General features: G+C 44.7%; 1 protein-coding gene and 1 long non-coding RNA gene across 5 annotated transcripts; both read right to left on the minus strand.

The window, feature by feature from the left end:
- Nucleotides 1-9476: 9476 nt before the first annotated feature.
- Nucleotides 9477-12148, minus strand: LOC120694162. Of its 2 annotated transcripts, none has more exons than XR_005683358.1 (5): nucleotides 11399-12148; nucleotides 10819-10914; nucleotides 10320-10418; nucleotides 10062-10174; nucleotides 9477-9668 (listed from the first exon to the last, which is right to left on the minus strand). It is a non-coding gene; the product is annotated as an uncharacterized LOC120694162 (long non-coding RNA). The 2 variants fall into 2 exon arrangements; XR_005683359.1 differs by having other exon boundaries at nucleotides 9477-9665; nucleotides 11399-12011.
- Nucleotides 12149-13807: 1659 nt separating this feature from the next.
- Nucleotides 13808-16312, minus strand: LOC120694165. 3 transcript variants are annotated; one of them, XR_005683360.1, is made up of 3 exons: nucleotides 15203-15243; nucleotides 14798-15097; nucleotides 13808-14715 (listed from the first exon to the last, which is right to left on the minus strand). XR_005683360.1 is itself a non-coding variant. In XM_039977338.1 (3 exons), exons 1-3 carry the CDS (start codon nucleotides 15966-15968, stop codon nucleotides 14263-14265), a joined length of 1440 nt encoding a protein of 479 aa, XP_039833272.1. In that variant the 5' UTR covers nucleotides 15969-16312; the 3' UTR covers nucleotides 13808-14262. The 3 variants fall into 3 exon arrangements, 2 of the variants coding, with proteins under 2 accessions (XP_039833272.1, XP_039833273.1); XM_039977338.1 differs by lacking the exon at nucleotides 15203-15243 and adding an exon at nucleotides 15282-16312; XM_039977339.1 differs by lacking the exons at nucleotides 14798-15097; nucleotides 15203-15243 and adding an exon at nucleotides 15282-16310.
- Between the last annotated feature and the right edge of the window lie 952 nt (nucleotides 16313-17264).

Genomic DNA, 17264 nt, shown 5'->3' on the forward strand with positions numbered 1-17264 from the left:
TCAAAAGACTCATAAGAGCAAGTTTCAACAAGAATTCAAAAATAAATCGAGTAGAATCATGAAAACTCATAAATGGCTCAAAAATACCTCAAAAACTCAGAAAATTGAAAGAAAGAGTGCATGAAAGAACCATATGCCACATGTGCTAGTTTTCAAGCCACATTTGAGATGTCAATGATGTTTAACTCATTTCTTAGCTTGCAAAACCGAGATTCATCCAAAGGCTTGGTAAATATATCGGCTAATTGATCATCCGTGCCAATACCATCAATCTTGATATCACCCTTGTTCACATGATCTCTAAAAAAATGATGGCGGATATCAATATGCTTGGTTCTTGAATGTTGAACCGGATTAGAGGCAATCTTCACGGCACTTTCATTATCACACAACAGGAGAATTTCATCAAATTTCACACCATAGTCAAGAAGAGTTTGCTTCATCCATAACAATTGTGCACAACAACTTCCGGCCGAGATATATTCCGCTTCGGCGGTTGAAAGAGCCACGGAATTTTGTTCTTTGATGACCAAGAAACAAGAGATCTTCCAAGAAATTGACAACCACCGGAGGTGCTTTTCCTATCAACCTTGCACCCCGCATAATCCGAGTCCGAGAATCCAACCAAATCAAAATGAGCACCCTTGGGATACCATAAGCCAATATTAGGAGAATATTTCAAGTATCTCAAGATCCTTTTGACGGCGGTCAAACGACATTCTCTAGGTGCGGCTTGAAATCGTGCACACATGCAAACACTAAACATGATGTCGGACCTAGATGCGGTCAAATAAAGCAAACTACCAATCATAGAACGATAAAGCTTTTGATCAACCGGGTTACCTCCCTCATCTAGGTCGAGATGCCCATTGGTGGCCATAGGAGTCTTGATTGGTTTTGCATATCCTTCACATATTTTGATTGACACACAAAGGTGCCTTCCTTGAGTTGCTTGATTTGAAGTCCAAGAAAGAAACTCAATTCACCAATCATGGACATCTCAAATTCCCTAGACATCATTTCACCAAATTCCTCACAAAAACTAAGTAGTATCAACCTACTTTAGTGAACCAAAATCTTTACCAATATCTTTAGTGAACAAAGTAGTATCAACCTTACCAATTTTGAAGCCCTTAGAGATAAGAAAGTCCCTCAATCTTTCATACCAAGCTCGTGGAGCTTGCTTAAGACCATAAAGAGCTTTAGAGAGCTTGTATACATGATTTGGCTTCTTTGGATCTTCAAAACCGGGAGGTTGCTCAACAAAAACAAGTTCACTAATCTTGCCATTCAAGAAAGCACTTTTCACATCCATTTGAAAAAGTTTTATGTTATGAGAGCAAGCATAAGCTAACAAAATTCTAATAGCTTCTAATCTAGCAACGGGAGCGAAGGTTTCACCGAAATCCAAACCTTCGACTTGAGTGAAGCCTTGAGCTACCAATCTTGCCTTGTTTCTCACAACCATTCCATCTTCATTTTGCTTGTTTCTAAAGACCCATTTAGTGCCAATAACATTATAATTCTTGGGCCTCTCAACTAGATCCCAAACTTGATTCCGGGTGAAATTATTTAATTCTTCATGCATAGCATTCACCCAATCCGGATCTCTCAATGCTTCATCTACACGGTTAGGTTCAAGAAAAGATACAAAAGAATAATGTTCACAAAATGAAGCAATGCGAGATCGAGTTTGGACACCCTTACTAATATCACCCATGATTTGATCCACCGGATGATCCTTTGCAAGAACATGATGAATCCTTTGAGGAATAATGGGTTCTTGAGTTGATGAAGAAGGCGCACTAGATGAACCAACTTGATCTTGTACTTGAGAATCATTATTACTTGGATCTTGTACAATTTGTTGTGCTTGATCATTTGAGATAGAAGTTGAAGGATTAACTCTAATAGAGATAGAAGGACCATCTTCATCTTCATCTTCTTCTCTTGGTCAAACATCACCAATTGACATATTTTTCATTGCATTTCTCAAACCATCACTTCTCACATCATCAAGATTTTCTTGTTCATTATGAGAACCATTTGTTTCATCAAACTCAACATCATATGCTTCTTCAACAATGCCATGAGTTTTGTAGTAGACCCGATAAGCCTTGCTATTAGATGAATATCCAAGAAGAAAACCCTCATCACATTTGCTTTGAAACTTTGATAACCGAGTTCCCTTCTTGAGAATATAGCATTTGCAACCAAACACTCTAAAATATGATATATTTGGCTTCCATCCAATGAGCAACTCATATGGGGTCTTGTTATGAAAAAAGAAAACCCATGTATATCTTGAGTAATCATCTACTACCACAAGACAATAGCAATTTCCACCAATACTTCTATATGTAGTAGGACCAAATAAATCCATATGCAATAATTCCAATGGTCTCTCGGTTGACATGACACTCTTAGTGGGATGAGTATTTGCAACTTGCTTTCCGGCTTGACATGCACTACAAAGCTTATCTTTATCAAACTTCACATTATTCAAGCCAACTACTAAATCATGCTTCAAAAGTCGGTTGAGTTGCTTCATGCCAACATGACCAAGCCTTCTATGCCATAACCAACCCAAGGATGATTGAGTGAATAAGCAAGTGGACAAGTTTGCCTCTTTAGTAGCAAAATCCACAAGATATACATCCTCATGTCTAAATCCCGTAAAGATGTGATCTTTTCCATCCAAGCTAGTCACTACAACATCATCTTTAGTGAAACTACACTTATATCCAAAATCACAAAGTTGAGTGACCGCTAAGAGATTAAACTTAAGAGAATCAACCAACAATACTTTTGAGAGAGAATGATCGCTTGAGATAGGAATTGTACCAACTCCTTTGACTTTGCCCCGGCTATTGTCACTAAAGATGATGTCACTATAACCACCCACATTCTCATCTAGAGAGAAAAACATCATTGGATCTCCGGTCATGTGTTGAGTGCATCCACTATCAAGCACCCAATGTCTTTCTCCGGACTTGTAATTCACCTACAAAGAGGAAGTAACTCTTTTAGGTACCGAAACTTTCTTGGGTCCTTGAACGTTAGTGACCACATTAGTGACCAAGACTTTTGGCACCCAAATGGCATTCTTTTTAGCACCATTTATAGGTATCCCAACAAATTTTGCACTAACATTGCCATTTGAATTTTTCATAAGCATGTAACTTGAATCAAAGGATATGACTTTTTTGTTGGTGCAATTCTTCTCAACATAACCAACCTTCTTGCATTTTTCACAATATGGCTTGCCACTACTCTTCACAAAAGTAGTTTTGGTTTGCACAAAAGCCTTCTTCCCTTTCTTAGGAATATATCCAAACCCTTGCTTGTTCAAGGTGAACTTTTGGCTTGCCCAACAATGATTAAACTTTGCTCTACTATCATAGCATTTTCTCAAATCATTAGTCAAGCAAGTAACCTCTTTCTTTAACAAATCATTTTCCATAATGAGAGATTCATTGCAAGAAGGGTTATCAATTTTGGTACTAAAAGAACTAGTAGAGCTAGAGCCACAAGATTTATCATCAATTAAATCACAACTAACACCAATGCTCAAAGTTGCTTTTCTTTTATGATCAAGCAAGGTATTGTGAGCTTCCTCAAGCTTCTCATGAGTTTCTTTGAGATTCTCATGAGAAGTCTTTAGCTCCTCATAGGAATCTTGAAGAGAAGTAAACTTCAACTTCAAGTCCTTCAACTTAGCCTTTTCCTTAGTCATGAATTCATCGGCATCATTAAGCATTTCAACAAGATCATCATATGAAAGTTCATCAAGTTCACCATCTTGTTGTATCTTTGCACCACCCTTTGCCATAAGACAATGTGGTGTAGAGAAGAGTGATGGAGCCTCCTTGATGGCGATCCCGGCAACTCCCTTGGATGGCTTGTCATCATCATCATCATCATCATCATCATCATCATCGGAGCTTGCATCGGAATCCCATTCAACAAAATAAGCTTGGCCATTCTTCTTCTTCTTGATGAACTTCTTCTTCTTCTTTTCATCATTTTTCTTGTCCTTTTTCTTGTTTGGACAATTGACAATGATATGACCTACTTCACCACAATTGAAGCAAGTCTTGTCCACAAAAGGATTTTTTCTTGATGATTGACCTCTCTTGCCAAAGTTCTTCTTGCTCATCATTCTATTGAATCTTTTGACAAAGAGAGCCATCTCCTCATCCGATTCTTCTTCTTGGCATCCACTTTCTTCTTCATTTTTGCTATCTTGAGCTTTGAATGCCACACTTTTCTTTTTCATATCAATTTCTCCACCATGAGCTTCATCTTGAGATTTCTTGAACATGTCATGGGTGAGAATTTCTCCCAATATTTGTGTGGGAGTTGCGGTCTTCACATTTGATCTTATAAGTAAGGTCACAATTGTGTCATATCTTTCCGGAAGACATCTAAGAAACTTGTGGTTGAAATCCTCATCCGGTACCTCAAATCCAAGTCCCTTGAGGTCATTCACAATGTCATTTAGCCGGTTGAACATCTCGGCTATAGTCTCATCCTTCTTCATGGGGAATTCACTAAAATTCCCTTTAAGCAAATATAACTTGGCCTCCTTCACAGTTGATGTGCCCTCATGAATTTCCATGAGCTTCTTCCATATGTCATTTGCATTTGTGAGGCTCTTGACTCTATTAAATTCATTCACATCAAGAGCACTAAAGAGCACATTAACCCCTTGATCATTTAGTGTCTCATTTTCCTCATCTAGGGGTGTCAAACTCTTTGGGTCCAAAATGACATATCCATCATTTACTACTCTCCATAGCTTTCTACTCATGGCTTTGAGATGAGCCGACATCCTAGTCTTCCAATAATCATAATTGTTTCCATCAAAGAACGGTGGCTTCCCACCATGAATTCCATGATCACTAGTCATTGTTCTACTCCAAGATGGTTAAATCCGCAATTAATAGAGTACTTAGCTCTGATACCACTTGTAGGATCAAGAACACCGACTAGAGGGGGGTGAATAGGCGGTTTAAAATCTAAAGCCAACAACACTAGAGAAATTTAATTAGTGACAAAGGAAAGCCCTATGTCAAGCTATTTCTATCTCTAGATGGGTTTGCAACCTAGGGTGACAAAAAGCAAAACAAGCTCTAGTAAAGTAAATTGCTCAAAGTAAAACAAGAATTAAAGTGAGCAAGAGAAGTAACCAAGCTTGACACAAGAGTTTATCCCGTGGTGTCGATGACTTGCCGGTCACCCCTAATCCACGTTGAGGTGGATTCCAAGAATCAACCACTCCTCTATCAAGAACCTCTTGATCTTGAGCTGGCTTGAATCAAGGAACCGCTCCACACCTCGATTCCACTAGAGTTGCTCTTCACCACTCCGGTGAGGTGAGCACAAGACCTCTCACAACCGAAATCGGGGCTCCTCAACAATCTCCTTGGAGGAGCTCCACGAAATCCACTTCTCCAAGCCGTCTAGGGAGCAGCAACTCCCAAGAGTAACAAGTTGATGACGCTTGCTTGAAGTATCCCTAATGCCACAAAGCTCAAACTCTTGATGCAATGCACTAGGAAGCTCTCACACTCTCAAGAATGCAATCTCTAAGCAAGTGTGTGTGAGAGAGGGATGCCTTAGCTCTAAGATGTCAAGAATGCTGTCCAAATGGCCAAGAGGGCCCTCCAAAGGCCGGGCAATGGGTATATATAGACATCCCTCCAAAAACTAGCCGTTACACTCTTTTCTGCGAAATCGCGGACCGTCCGCGGTTCAAAAACCGGACTGTCCGCCGTTATAAACCAGTGAGTCAGAGTGCATTTAATGCGTGTCAGAACTAGCCGTTAAGCCCTGGCGGACCGTCCGTGCCCCAGGGGCGGATTCCGCAGTTAAGATTTCCACACCACCAGAGACTAACATCGTCTCTGGAACAACTTTGAGATTAGCCTGCGGACCGTCCGCGCCTCAGGAGCGGACCGTCCGCGGTTAACTTATCAGCCCAAACCAGAGAAACAACCTCTCTGGTACAAATCTGAGAGTAGCCGGTGGACCGTCCGTGCCCCATGGGCGGACTGTCCGCCGTTCAACTTTGAAGCCCAAACCAGAGAAACAACCTCTCTGGTACAAGTTTGAAATATAGTGGCGGACCGTCCGCCCACCTGGGCCGGACTGTCCGCCAGCCCACCAGAGTCTCTGCAAGCTCTCTGGAATGGGCGCGGACTGTCCGCCCCTCTGGTGCAGACTGTCCGCTGTTACTCAGTCAGCTCTCAAACTTAGTCTTTTTCGAAACTTTTCAAAACGCTGTTAGCCCTCATGCATGCAACTAGACATTTTGAGCAAATTGGCATTAAAGACCCGTCAAGCATGAGTATACAACCCCTCTTGATAGTACGGCTATCTATCCAACAAATCCGGTCACTTTTCATCCACTAAACGCCTTGTGACCGGTAAAATGCAAAAGCCCTATTTTATACCTTTGCCTTGAGCCCGAGCTTTGCTCATCATCTCCAAAACTCCATACGTTCACAACCAACTCTCTTTCATCCGTGGATCAACCTATACTCATCATCTCAAATGAAATCGTTAATCCACAAACCGTTGTCATTAATTACCAAAACTCGAATTAGGGGCCTAGATGCTTTCAGTCAGACCTTTCGGGAACCGCGCTGGCGGAAAAGAATTCCATTTACCCCGGCGGCAATTGTGTCGAGCGACGTACGTGTGACTAGGCGCACCACTGTGCGTGGGGGCCTTGAGTCAGTGAGCCATTGCGTCGTGGTGGGCCAGTAGGGAACCCGATGGACGGTCAAAGCCGGACAAGACTCCTGCAGCACGCACAGTCTAACGCTAGAGGCTTCAAGTTATGCAGAGCCATATCACAGTAGTGGCCCCACCTGCGGGTTCGTGGCCTTTCCCGAGGTGGGCCCGGGGGCCACTGTCGGTACCCTGTACCAGGGATACCCACTCCAACTGCAGCAAAGCAGAACTCGCGTAGTCATCCATAACTACGCCCTAAGGGGCGGAGCAGCCGGGCCCCAGGGGTCCGGCTCTTGCCTCACTGGGCCAACGGCCCCGGATCCGTTCCCCGCTCTGGGAACGGGTCCGGTGACGCCACGTGTCCCTGAGGAGGGGAAGCTCCGCGCCAACAGCCGAAGCCTCGGACCCCCCATAGGGGTCCGGGACCTCCCGCGTCCGCCTGGACCTCCCACGCCGGGGCGGGGTCCGGGGGCGCCACGTGTCCCGCAGGCGCAGGCGCGGGCGCGTCTTCCGCTGGAAGACTCGCCCACCCACCGCATTCAATGCGGGTGGTTGAGGCGTGCTCTGCCGCTGCGGCACGCGGGACAGCTTTTGTCAGGCCTCACTGTAGACCGCATATTACCGAGGTACACAGTGCAGCCGCATGCGCCGCATCCGCGCAGAGCCCGTCTGCCGCATTAAATAGATACGATGGCACAGCATCTTTTCATCATATCACCTACGTCGCAAGCTACACGGCCGTTTGGCTACGCGGCAGGCTACGGCAAACTACGCCGCAAGCTACGCCCTGGCGCCGTTTCGACAAGACAGGGCATGGCTATGCCGGACGGAAGATTCACATGGGCAAAGCAAGGAAATCCAGGAATAAGATCTATGTCGCCTGCAACGCCATAATGTCTGTACAGTATGCTATATTATACAACATCGTTGGACCCACCTATCGGGGACTCAACGACCATGTACGCGCCTCCCTTGAGATATAAAAGGGAGGCGCTCGCTGCACACAAAAGTCTCTCTGGACTGGCTAGAGACTCTCTGGACTGGCTGGAGACTCTGGGGACACTTTCACAACACAAGCTCAGATTTACTCCGAACAATCCCGTTCTCAACCTCTTGAGAGCACAAGCAATACAATTCACAGTGAACGTAAGGTATTATGCTCCGGCGGCCCGAACCACTCTAAACCTGCTGTGTTCATCGTGTTCTTGCATCTAGATTGGGCTAATCCTAGCTACCCCCGAGTACTCACCCTCTGGGTTTATGCGGGTGCACTACGCCACCCGGCTGTGGGTTTGCACACCACGACAAACCCCAACTATATAATGTACACAATGCAGTTTGCCAAGTAGTACCTTTCTGTGCGGAGGGCTTCCGGTCATCCAGTAATACCTTTCCGTGCGGAGGGCTTCCGGTCATCCAGTGGGTTCAGGCGGCGCAGAAGGCAGGCCCGGACGCCGACGACGCCGACAAGGTGGCTGTGTAGGCCCAGAGGACGGTCGGCGGCGGGGCGGCGACCCGGATGCGGAGTAGCAGGTCGTCAAAGGACCACCACCACGAGGGGACGGCCGAGGTCGGGACGCGCAGCTGGAGGACCAACTGGTTATCGATGGGGACGAGCCGCCGCGCCGAGGACCTACCGGCCGGAGGTTCCACCGCGCGAGGGGCCGTCCGGGTCGAGTCCGCGTAGCCGGAGTGGCGACTTGTCGAAGGGGAGAGCGGCGGAGGTCCGGCGCGCACACGGCGGCGGCGGAAATTTTCGACAGCAGCCTGACGGTGTCCGGAAGAATTGCAGCACCAGGGACTTGGGCAAAATTTGAGCTCTAACGGACTTATAGGGCGCACCAACTACACGGGCGGGCATGTACATGTCGCCCGCCTGTGTAACTCACTAACAGGGTGCCCTTGCTTATGAGATAAATAGATTGTTTCTTCCACTCAAACCGAAAGTCTCAGTTAGTTCGGTGGTCAAAGTCTCCCGTTCCGTACCCGGCCGCGCAGTTTCGAGCCCCGCGGCCTTTTTTTTTTTTTTTGAAAAGCGAAGTGGCGAGCGGCCGGAACCTGTCGCTCTGGTTAATTCGAAGCCCACCGACAGAAAAGAAAAGGAACGATCATTGCTCCTTAAAAGACCAAAAATTAATGATAGTAGCTGTGTTCACCATTGAAAAGTTTTTTATTTCAAAATTTTAATTTACTGTAAGTTGTCAATGTATCGTGCTGGGTTTGATTGCAACCGTGGAACAAAAATTGATGATCAAATTAATTTCTACGCTAGCACCTAGCAGACTTAGGTTCGACTCCCCGTGCAAGCGAATTAAAGTCTGCATAATTAAAAAAACAAAAACATAGGATGGAGGTTTCTCCATCTGACTTCGGTCAAAAATAAAAATCAATTTCTACGCTTCGGCTGTGGTTCCGATCGTCGACCCTCATTTTACATGACATGCATGCTAGGGCAGTTACCATTGCAATACTTAGGTCTAGTTCGGGAGCAAGGTTAGGGGAACCCAGGGAGAGCAACCCCCCGAGGGGGATTTTGCCATATGTTCCTTTCCCTGGGATCCTTCCCTTCTGGGGGTTTGCTTCTCTGTTTCCATTTGGAAACTAGAAAAAGGGGAATTCAGAAAATAATGAAATATCTCAAAAATTCAGGAAAATCAAGAGAAAAAAAATAGAAAATATGAATAAGACAATATCTCATATATAATGGCCGATACCAGCATCATCACAAGATCATGAAAGATTAAAAAAATGTCTCTTCAACAAATAGATATTTTATTATGAAATCAGACAATCATAATTCTCCATCTTTACATCCAAAATCTAGCAAAATATGAGCATTCTACGTTGTGATCAGTTCGTGAAGTACTTGACATTTTGTTTCTTCACACCCCCATTACCACAGGAAAGGTAAAAATTTGATGTATCTGCTGCATGACATGAAGCAAGGATCAGTACAAATTTGATAAGCCCATTACCATAGGAAAGTAAGGTGTACCAGTAGTAAAGGTGAGACAAGCATACAGTAGTAAACTATGGCGCTACAGGCATATCGTAGTAAAGGAGATATGGCAAAGGCAATCAGTACATAACTACATACTATATAAATTAGATCAAAAGGATTAATCTATGCATTGCGCTCTACAAGGAAACAAAATTAGCTCTGGATCAAATGCATCGTATAGAAAAATAGTAGTTGCTCTACTAGTAGTTGCTGCAGGACATGAAGCAAAAAAAAAAGGCTAGATTTGATAACTAGCACAAGGTTAGTAGTTGCATATGCTCATGACGGATCAAAAAGAAAAATAGAAAGAATAATATACCTGAGAGGCAACAAATTGCCAACATGCTGAACTGCAGGCTTGGTAAATTCCCAATGAAGTATCTAGGATTCCCCATCAGTGACAAGAAACTTGAAACCTCTCATTTCAGCGAGCTGGTTGGAAAAATGATTGGATATAGGATAATTGCTCGACAAGGGATCAACAATCATTATCAGAACTCATGGAGGATAACTATCAGAACTTAGCCACAGAGAGACTAAATTAAATAGAGCAAGGGCTGATTCTGTAGCACCATACCATCAAATCAATGTGCTGGCTAACTGAATTATCACTCCATGGAACATGCCCCAGGCCCCAGCACCAAAAGCACTGCCGCCACCATGGCCAAAGCAAGGTCTGCCATCATTTTCAAGTATATATATAATATTATTTATTAGTAAAATAGTGCTAACTGTTTTAGGTCTAGCAAATATTACGCGGAGTATTTATTATTCTATTATGTCTTGCTTTTGATACAGTGAATTATTTCAAAATTAAAACAATATAGCATGATTTGTTCGATATTTACATTCTTGTCAAATTCAGTGATAAATGGCAGAATTTAAATCTACAGGACAATCACATAGTGTCAGACAGTAAGTTTTATGGTCCTAAGAAAAAGAACAACTAGGCAAAAAATGGCAGATTGTTGGCCATGATGAAATAGGAAACCCTCACATAACTAAAACTGTACACTAAAGTAGCTCATAGCTTATCAAACTGACACGGGAAATTGCGAAAATTAACCTACTCTCACCGATCACCGTCTTGTCTGCGTCGAGGAATGCTAAACCCTTCGCGGCGTCTACTGCAATGTTTAGTCGGGTTGACCAGGGCAGCACAGTAGGAATCTCTGCAGAGATATCACAGAAAAATTCAGCAGGATCCTCACAACATGATCTCAGTTCTCAAGCTACAATGAATAATGTTTATTGTTTAGCATACATCATCTTCAGACATTCAGGCAGGATAGGTCTATCAGTATTGTTGCACCAGGATTTCAGGCAGGATAGCCATATAGAATTTTGATTTCTTTTACACATAGGTTACCTAGAACAACTGCTTGTATATATGAAACAATTTGGAGATGGATCCAGTCAATGCGTGCTATTTCCTTATGACCAAGAACAGATCAATCAGTGATTGCCACTGATCTAGCAACTATATGTGACTTCACTAGCCTCTGACCTATGAACTCTATCTCTATCCAGAGCAAGCTATAGTATGAATGCTCAGTTCCGCATGCGGCTGCTACAAGAACTACAAGAATTGGATCTTGGAGATCAGCAAGGACAGGATCTACAGGAACTCAATCAGGATGGGGGGTGGGGACTCACATGTGCCCAAGAAGAATATGATGTGGAGCCGGCCGAGCTGGAGGAGGCGCTACTGTAGATCGAGTTCTCCGAGGGGGTGGTGGCGTTGCAGCCGACGGGGAGACGAGCGGCGGAGGGGCGGCGGAGGTAGAGCAAGCGATGGGAGGGCAGAGGGGGGCGGCGCCCGGACGCGGAGGGGCGGCGGCGCCTGGTGGTAGAGGGGTGGCGGCGACGGCGGAGGCGGAGGGAGGCGCCGCTTTTCCTCGCGACGCGTGCGAGCGACGGGGAAGCGACGCCCGGCCTCCGGAGGTCGGGAGGGTTGCCCCGTGGAAAATTGGTGGATAGGGTCAGATATACCCTTTCCGTGGGCTTCCAAATGGCGAGATGATTTGGCTCGTGGCCGATTTCCACGTGGGCTTCCAGCCCAGGGAAAAGGCCGGGTTCCCGGCGGGATTACGGGCTTCCAAACTAGCCCTTAGGGATTTCCAATTCCGTTCCACAGGATAGTGATGATTATATATTACAAAGTAGTTCCACAGGATAGTCTTGATTATTACAAAGTACGTGATACTACAGTTACACAAATACTGAATACATTCAAGTCCTAAGGAACAAACCAAAGGCCATCAATCCCTCAGTTGCTCCATGTACCCATTGTTGTTGATGTTAAAATATTGCATTGTCGTACATGTCCATTATGTGGTAGGACAACTGGATTGTAAATGTCTTCACGATCACACATAGGCCATGTTTAGATCCGACCCCGTAAACCCCGTAAACACAAAAAAAAACATCACATCAAATGTTTCGACACATGTATGGAGTACTAAATGAAGTCTATTTACAAAACTTTTTGCATGGATGTGTTGTAAATCGCGAGACGAATTTAATGAGCCTACTTAATTCATGATTTGCAACAGTGATGCTACAGTAGCCATCCGCTAATTATTGATTAATCATGGATTAATTAGCATCATTAGATTCGTCTCGCGATTTACAACCCATCTGTGCAAAAAAATTTATAAATAGACTTCATTTAGTACTTTAAATTAGTAAGATTCTTTTGAAAAAAATGTTGCAAGGGAACTAAACACGGCCATACTGAAGTCTGGATCATGAACATCATTATCTCTAATGAAATTATGTAGTGCCATGCATGCAACAATTATTTTGCTTTGCTTTGTTTGATGATAATTCGGGATGTCAAACAGTATCCTCCACTTGTTCTTTAAAACTCCAAATGACCGCTCTACCACATTTCTGAGCGAAGCATGATTTGTGTTAAATATTTCTTTCAAACCTCTTTCTTCCGGGTCTTCAGTGTACATTGCACTCCTGTAAGGTGCAAGATAACCCGGTTCGTTTTCATAGCCCAAGTCTACCAAGTAAAACTTCCCTGTATGAATTTTTTTCGTAAGTGCGTTGGACAATTGAGCAATTAGGAGAGAAAAGGAGATATCAAATAGCTTCTCCATACCTAGAGGTGGATGTGGGAAAATGGCTCCATATTTTTTACGTGCATCTTTGAAGACCAAATAATCATGAGCCGAGCCAGGGCAACCCGCAGCAACAAATGTGAATCTCATATCAAAGTCACATATGGCCAAAACATTATGAGTCCTCCTCTGATTTTTATTTGTATATACTATAGCTTCATTCATTGGGACTGCTACTGGTATATGTGTCCCATCTATGGCTCCAATAGCATTGTTAAAGAAAGGGTAAAATCTTCTATCATATAGCTTTGTATGCATTATCTTAAATTCACGATCCTTTGGGTTAATGATATCACTTGCAAGCTTGTTCAAGCATTCCAACACTTTATTAAAAGTCCTGGTTATTGTCTCCATTGATCGATTAAAACAATTTTCAACTTGTCGAATTGGTTCAGGGGGACCAACAGTCCAAAAAACATCCCCAAAGCCTCCTTAGATGTCATATTCCTTGTTGACCGTAACCCATACACTCGCACTAGCAAGTCATGAAGTTTGTCAAACAGAGGGCGTCCCATTCTAAACATGTTGTAGCAATATAGATTGTTGTCTAATGTTCTCATGACCCATGATTGTCCACTTTCCGGAGCTAATCTGTAATAACAACTGCTTCTAAATGAGTCACAGTATTGCGTACCGATGGAATAAGCAACCTGACCAATTACGTTGTTCCACTTCTCTGCCTCCTTCATAATCTCCCTTCTCTGGCTAACAATGATGTGTTGTTGCTCACCTAGCTCATCCTCCTCATCCTCCTCTGCAATGAAGTTCGTAAGCACCTTCATGTCCTCGGCACATAGAAAATCCACCTTCGACATAGTAAAAAAAATAGTTGAATGTCAAATCGCAATTCAAAATAAATTCAACAGCTAATATCACATAAAAGAAGCATAATGGGGAATAGAAGTCTCACAACAAGACATAATCATCATACATATATGCAGCATAATGGGAAATAGAATTTGCACAAGACGACATAATCAACACAACAAGTAGCATTATGGGAAATACAAGTTTAACAACACATACACATGACAAATAAAGTTTCACGACCTAATGAGCACAAATACAAGTAGAACCACTGCAAACTAAGAGTTTCACAACAAAGCATAATGATCCCAACTGAAACTACACGTTTCACAACAAAGTTGCACTCAGCAGGTCTACATAGAATGTCCACATGAAGCGCTTTTGCTCTTTTCTTCTATTTTCTTCCTCAACCACGATAGTCTAGCTTCATTTGTTTTAATGGCCATGAAGAGGGTCCTGTAGCCTGCGCCCTGGATAAACAAATCGGATCCCATAAGGAACTCATCTGAAGTTTCCTCAACACCTGTATCCCTTATCAATTCCATGCAATATTCTATTTCTTGTCTAATCTCTGCCTTCTCATTAGCTGCCATCTCCTGTCTGGACTGTAGCATCTTCCCTTTGTGTACGCAAGATGGTGTTTTGACGTTCCAATATAAGCTGCCTTTGTGTCATGAACTCTGCATGCGCCCTATACTCCACAAACTCTCTTGTTTTCTCTGAACAAGTCTCCGCCTTCTCCATGAGGTCAATCACAGCTTTGACAATAGGACTCTTGGTTCTCTTCGAAGAACTATTGCCCGTTGCGCGAGAACTGGTCCCCCTTTTATGAGTGGAACTGGTAATGTGGTTGATCATCTGATTACCTCCTTCTACATCACCTGATTCGCCACCTCTTGCTTCCGAAGCTTGCATGTATGCATGTAAAGGGTTATATGACCTCGATCCATCTACTGGCAACCCAGAGAACATATCAATGAGCAACTGCATGTACGAAGGACTGCGGTGCTGAAATATCTGAAACTCTCGTTTCCCCTGCAATTCAAAAAACACACAAGTTCAGTACTATATCATGCGTCCAATGCATTGAGCCCGAAGCATGTATAAACAAATTTACCGCCGTGATCCACCACCCAAACGGTGCTCTAATTTCTCCCAAAGGGCCGATGGTAGTGCCTGTATGATTTAGTGTTTTGCGCCAAAATACATACATGTCCTTGCATTTGGAATATCTTCGCCTCATTTGAGGCACTGAATGATAGTAGCCAACAAGTCTCTGGTAGTTCTCTATAAGATTATGAAACCCAACTCGAGACATTTCACCATTGGGGCAATTTTCAATCCTCATTTCCCTCAACCATAGATCACAAAAGTGGTAGATGTTCATTTTAGTCCAATGTGGCGTGTCAAACCGGTTCTATTACACAAGAAAGAATTAATAGGCCATTTGATTAGGCAAATATCAATTACTTACTCACATTGATACGAAATAGCACATTGTGTTATAAAAAACATTGCATACCAGTTTCAACAGACCACATTGGTGTACTTGTAATCAGTAAATAAGAAGTTTAGTAAGCAAACATTTCATTTTCGCTTACCAACTCGTCGTTGCCGTTGCCGTCTACTCCTGCATCTTCTTCTTCTGCTTCATCTTCATCATCTTCTTCTTCCACTTCATCTTCATAATCTTCTTCTTCACCTTCAGCAACTCCGTCCACTGCAGCCATGCTGGGTGGCCACATTGTACACCCGCCTCTCCAAATGTTCAACATGTTGTTGCCACGGGAGGTGTGTACACCAAGGGAACCGTACGAGGGGGCACAACAATGGCCGACTGGGCATGCTTGAGCTTGATTAATGGAACAGCTGACGCCTCCATCGCACTGCATAGGCCGCCCATAGCTGGCTCCGCCACGGCCGTGCAAGGCCGTAGGGGACGCGCCAAGGCATGCTCGAGCTTGAATGGAAGAGCCGATGCCTCCGACGGAGTGCATAGGCCGCTCATAGCTGGCTCCGCCATGACCGTGCAAGGCCGTAGGGTACGCGCCGCGGCCACGGCTGACGCCTCCTAGCAAGGCCATACACGACGGGTAGGAGCACGCTTGTCCGGCGCCACCGCTGACCGAAGTGTTGTTGCGCGAGCAGCTACGGTGGGCACCTCTGGCAGCACCCCTCTGCGCGGGAGCCCCAACGGCCTTGCCCGCAGTGACTCGACGGGGATGCTCGTCGACTGCGGCATGGGCCTGATGACAGATCTGCTCCACGGTGAGCTGCAGCGGCTCCATTCCCGCTGCAGGATGGCCCAAACCGGCGGCCGGAGCTGGCGACGAATTTGCCACCGAGAAAGCCTCGTCTTCTCAGCCGGCGGCCTCGGAACCTTCGGTCCGATGAAAGGTGGTACGGACATGGCCGGCCATGCTCAAGGATCCGGAACCTCGACCGGGGAGGGGGGGCGGCGCCGATGGCGGAAGCGGCGGCGGGGGCGTCGGTGTCGGGTGGCGAGAAGGGAGAGCAGAAATGCCAGGGTGGCGCCGTCGGCGGCGGCGGCGGCGCGCGGGACGGAGCAGCGGGCGCGCTAGCTGGGATGGATAAGCTCGATGTGTGGTTCGGACAGCAGGTTCACTTTCACCACATTGTTTCAAGGGCGGGCTTTCCACAACCTATCTTGCACATTCTGAATATTATTTGGAGAAACAGCTTATTGCAGTCAAGACTGAAGACTTTTACTTGGAGACTTCTTAGGCAAGCGTTGGCGACAGGACAAAGAGCTGGACGCTTTTCCCAGCATATTGATGAAAAATGCGCTTGTTGTGGAAACTTGGAAACTGATAATCATCTTTTCTTTTCATGTCATTTTGCTAGAGCTGTATGGTTTGCAGGAACGCCTTCCATCAGAACAGACCTCCTCCCTCAAGGACAACAAGGAGTACAACAAGAAGTAAGCTCACTCATCACCCCAACTACCTCTATGCAGGAGATTCAGAGGCTGATTACCACTATGTGGTTCCTTTGGAAAGCTCGGAATAATCTCAGGTTCAACAAAAAAGAGTGGAAAGTTTCACATGTCCTTCATGCTGTTAAGGCAGACATCCATATCTCACACACTATCACACAAGAGTTGCAAAATCAACCTTCTGCTCCCACCCAGCCACAAAATACAGCACCACCACACAACAACACGCTACCACTTTTTCCAGGAACAAGATGCTATGTGGATGCAGCAATCACACCAGACGCACAGAGGTCGAACCCAAGACAAGCTTGCCTTGGAATTTTAATCCAAGGAGCACAACAAACTACACTCAACAATGTCTTCATTCAGGCAGTTACTGACTCAGCGCTGAATCCACTACAAGCTGAGACACATGCCCTAACGCTAGCTTCAGGAATCATCAAGACCTTAGACATTAATCAAGTGCAATACTTGACAGATTCTAAGCTACTTGCAACAACCCTTCACAAACAAGACCCGGTCACTCAAGCCGCTGACTGGAGAACAAGACCACTGATTGCAGATTTTCTCTGCAATTCTGAACAAGCAAACTTCACTGTCATCAAGATTCCAAGACAAAGAAACTCAA

Source organism: Panicum virgatum, unplaced genomic scaffold (genome assembly GCF_016808335.1).
Source record: "Panicum virgatum strain AP13 unplaced genomic scaffold, P.virgatum_v5 scaffold_3800, whole genome shotgun sequence".
Lineage (NCBI taxonomy): Eukaryota > Viridiplantae > Streptophyta > Magnoliopsida > Poales > Poaceae > Panicum > Panicum virgatum.

What these genes read in the sequence shown, in the direction of transcription:
- LOC120694165 (XM_039977338.1), bottom strand. Translation starts at nt 15,968, where the DNA reads ATGGAGCCGCTGCAGCTCACCGTGGAGCAGATCTGTCATCAGGCCCAT. An exon ending in GCAACGGCAACGACGAGTTG is followed by an intron (nt 15,098 to 15,281) that starts GTAAGCGAAAAT and finishes CTTGTGTAATAG; the next exon opens with AACCGGTTTGACACGCCACA. An exon ending in TTGGGTGGTGGATCACGGCG is followed by an intron (nt 14,716 to 14,797) that starts GTAAATTTGTTT and finishes TTTGAATTGCAG; the next exon opens with GGGAAACGAGAGTTTCAGAT.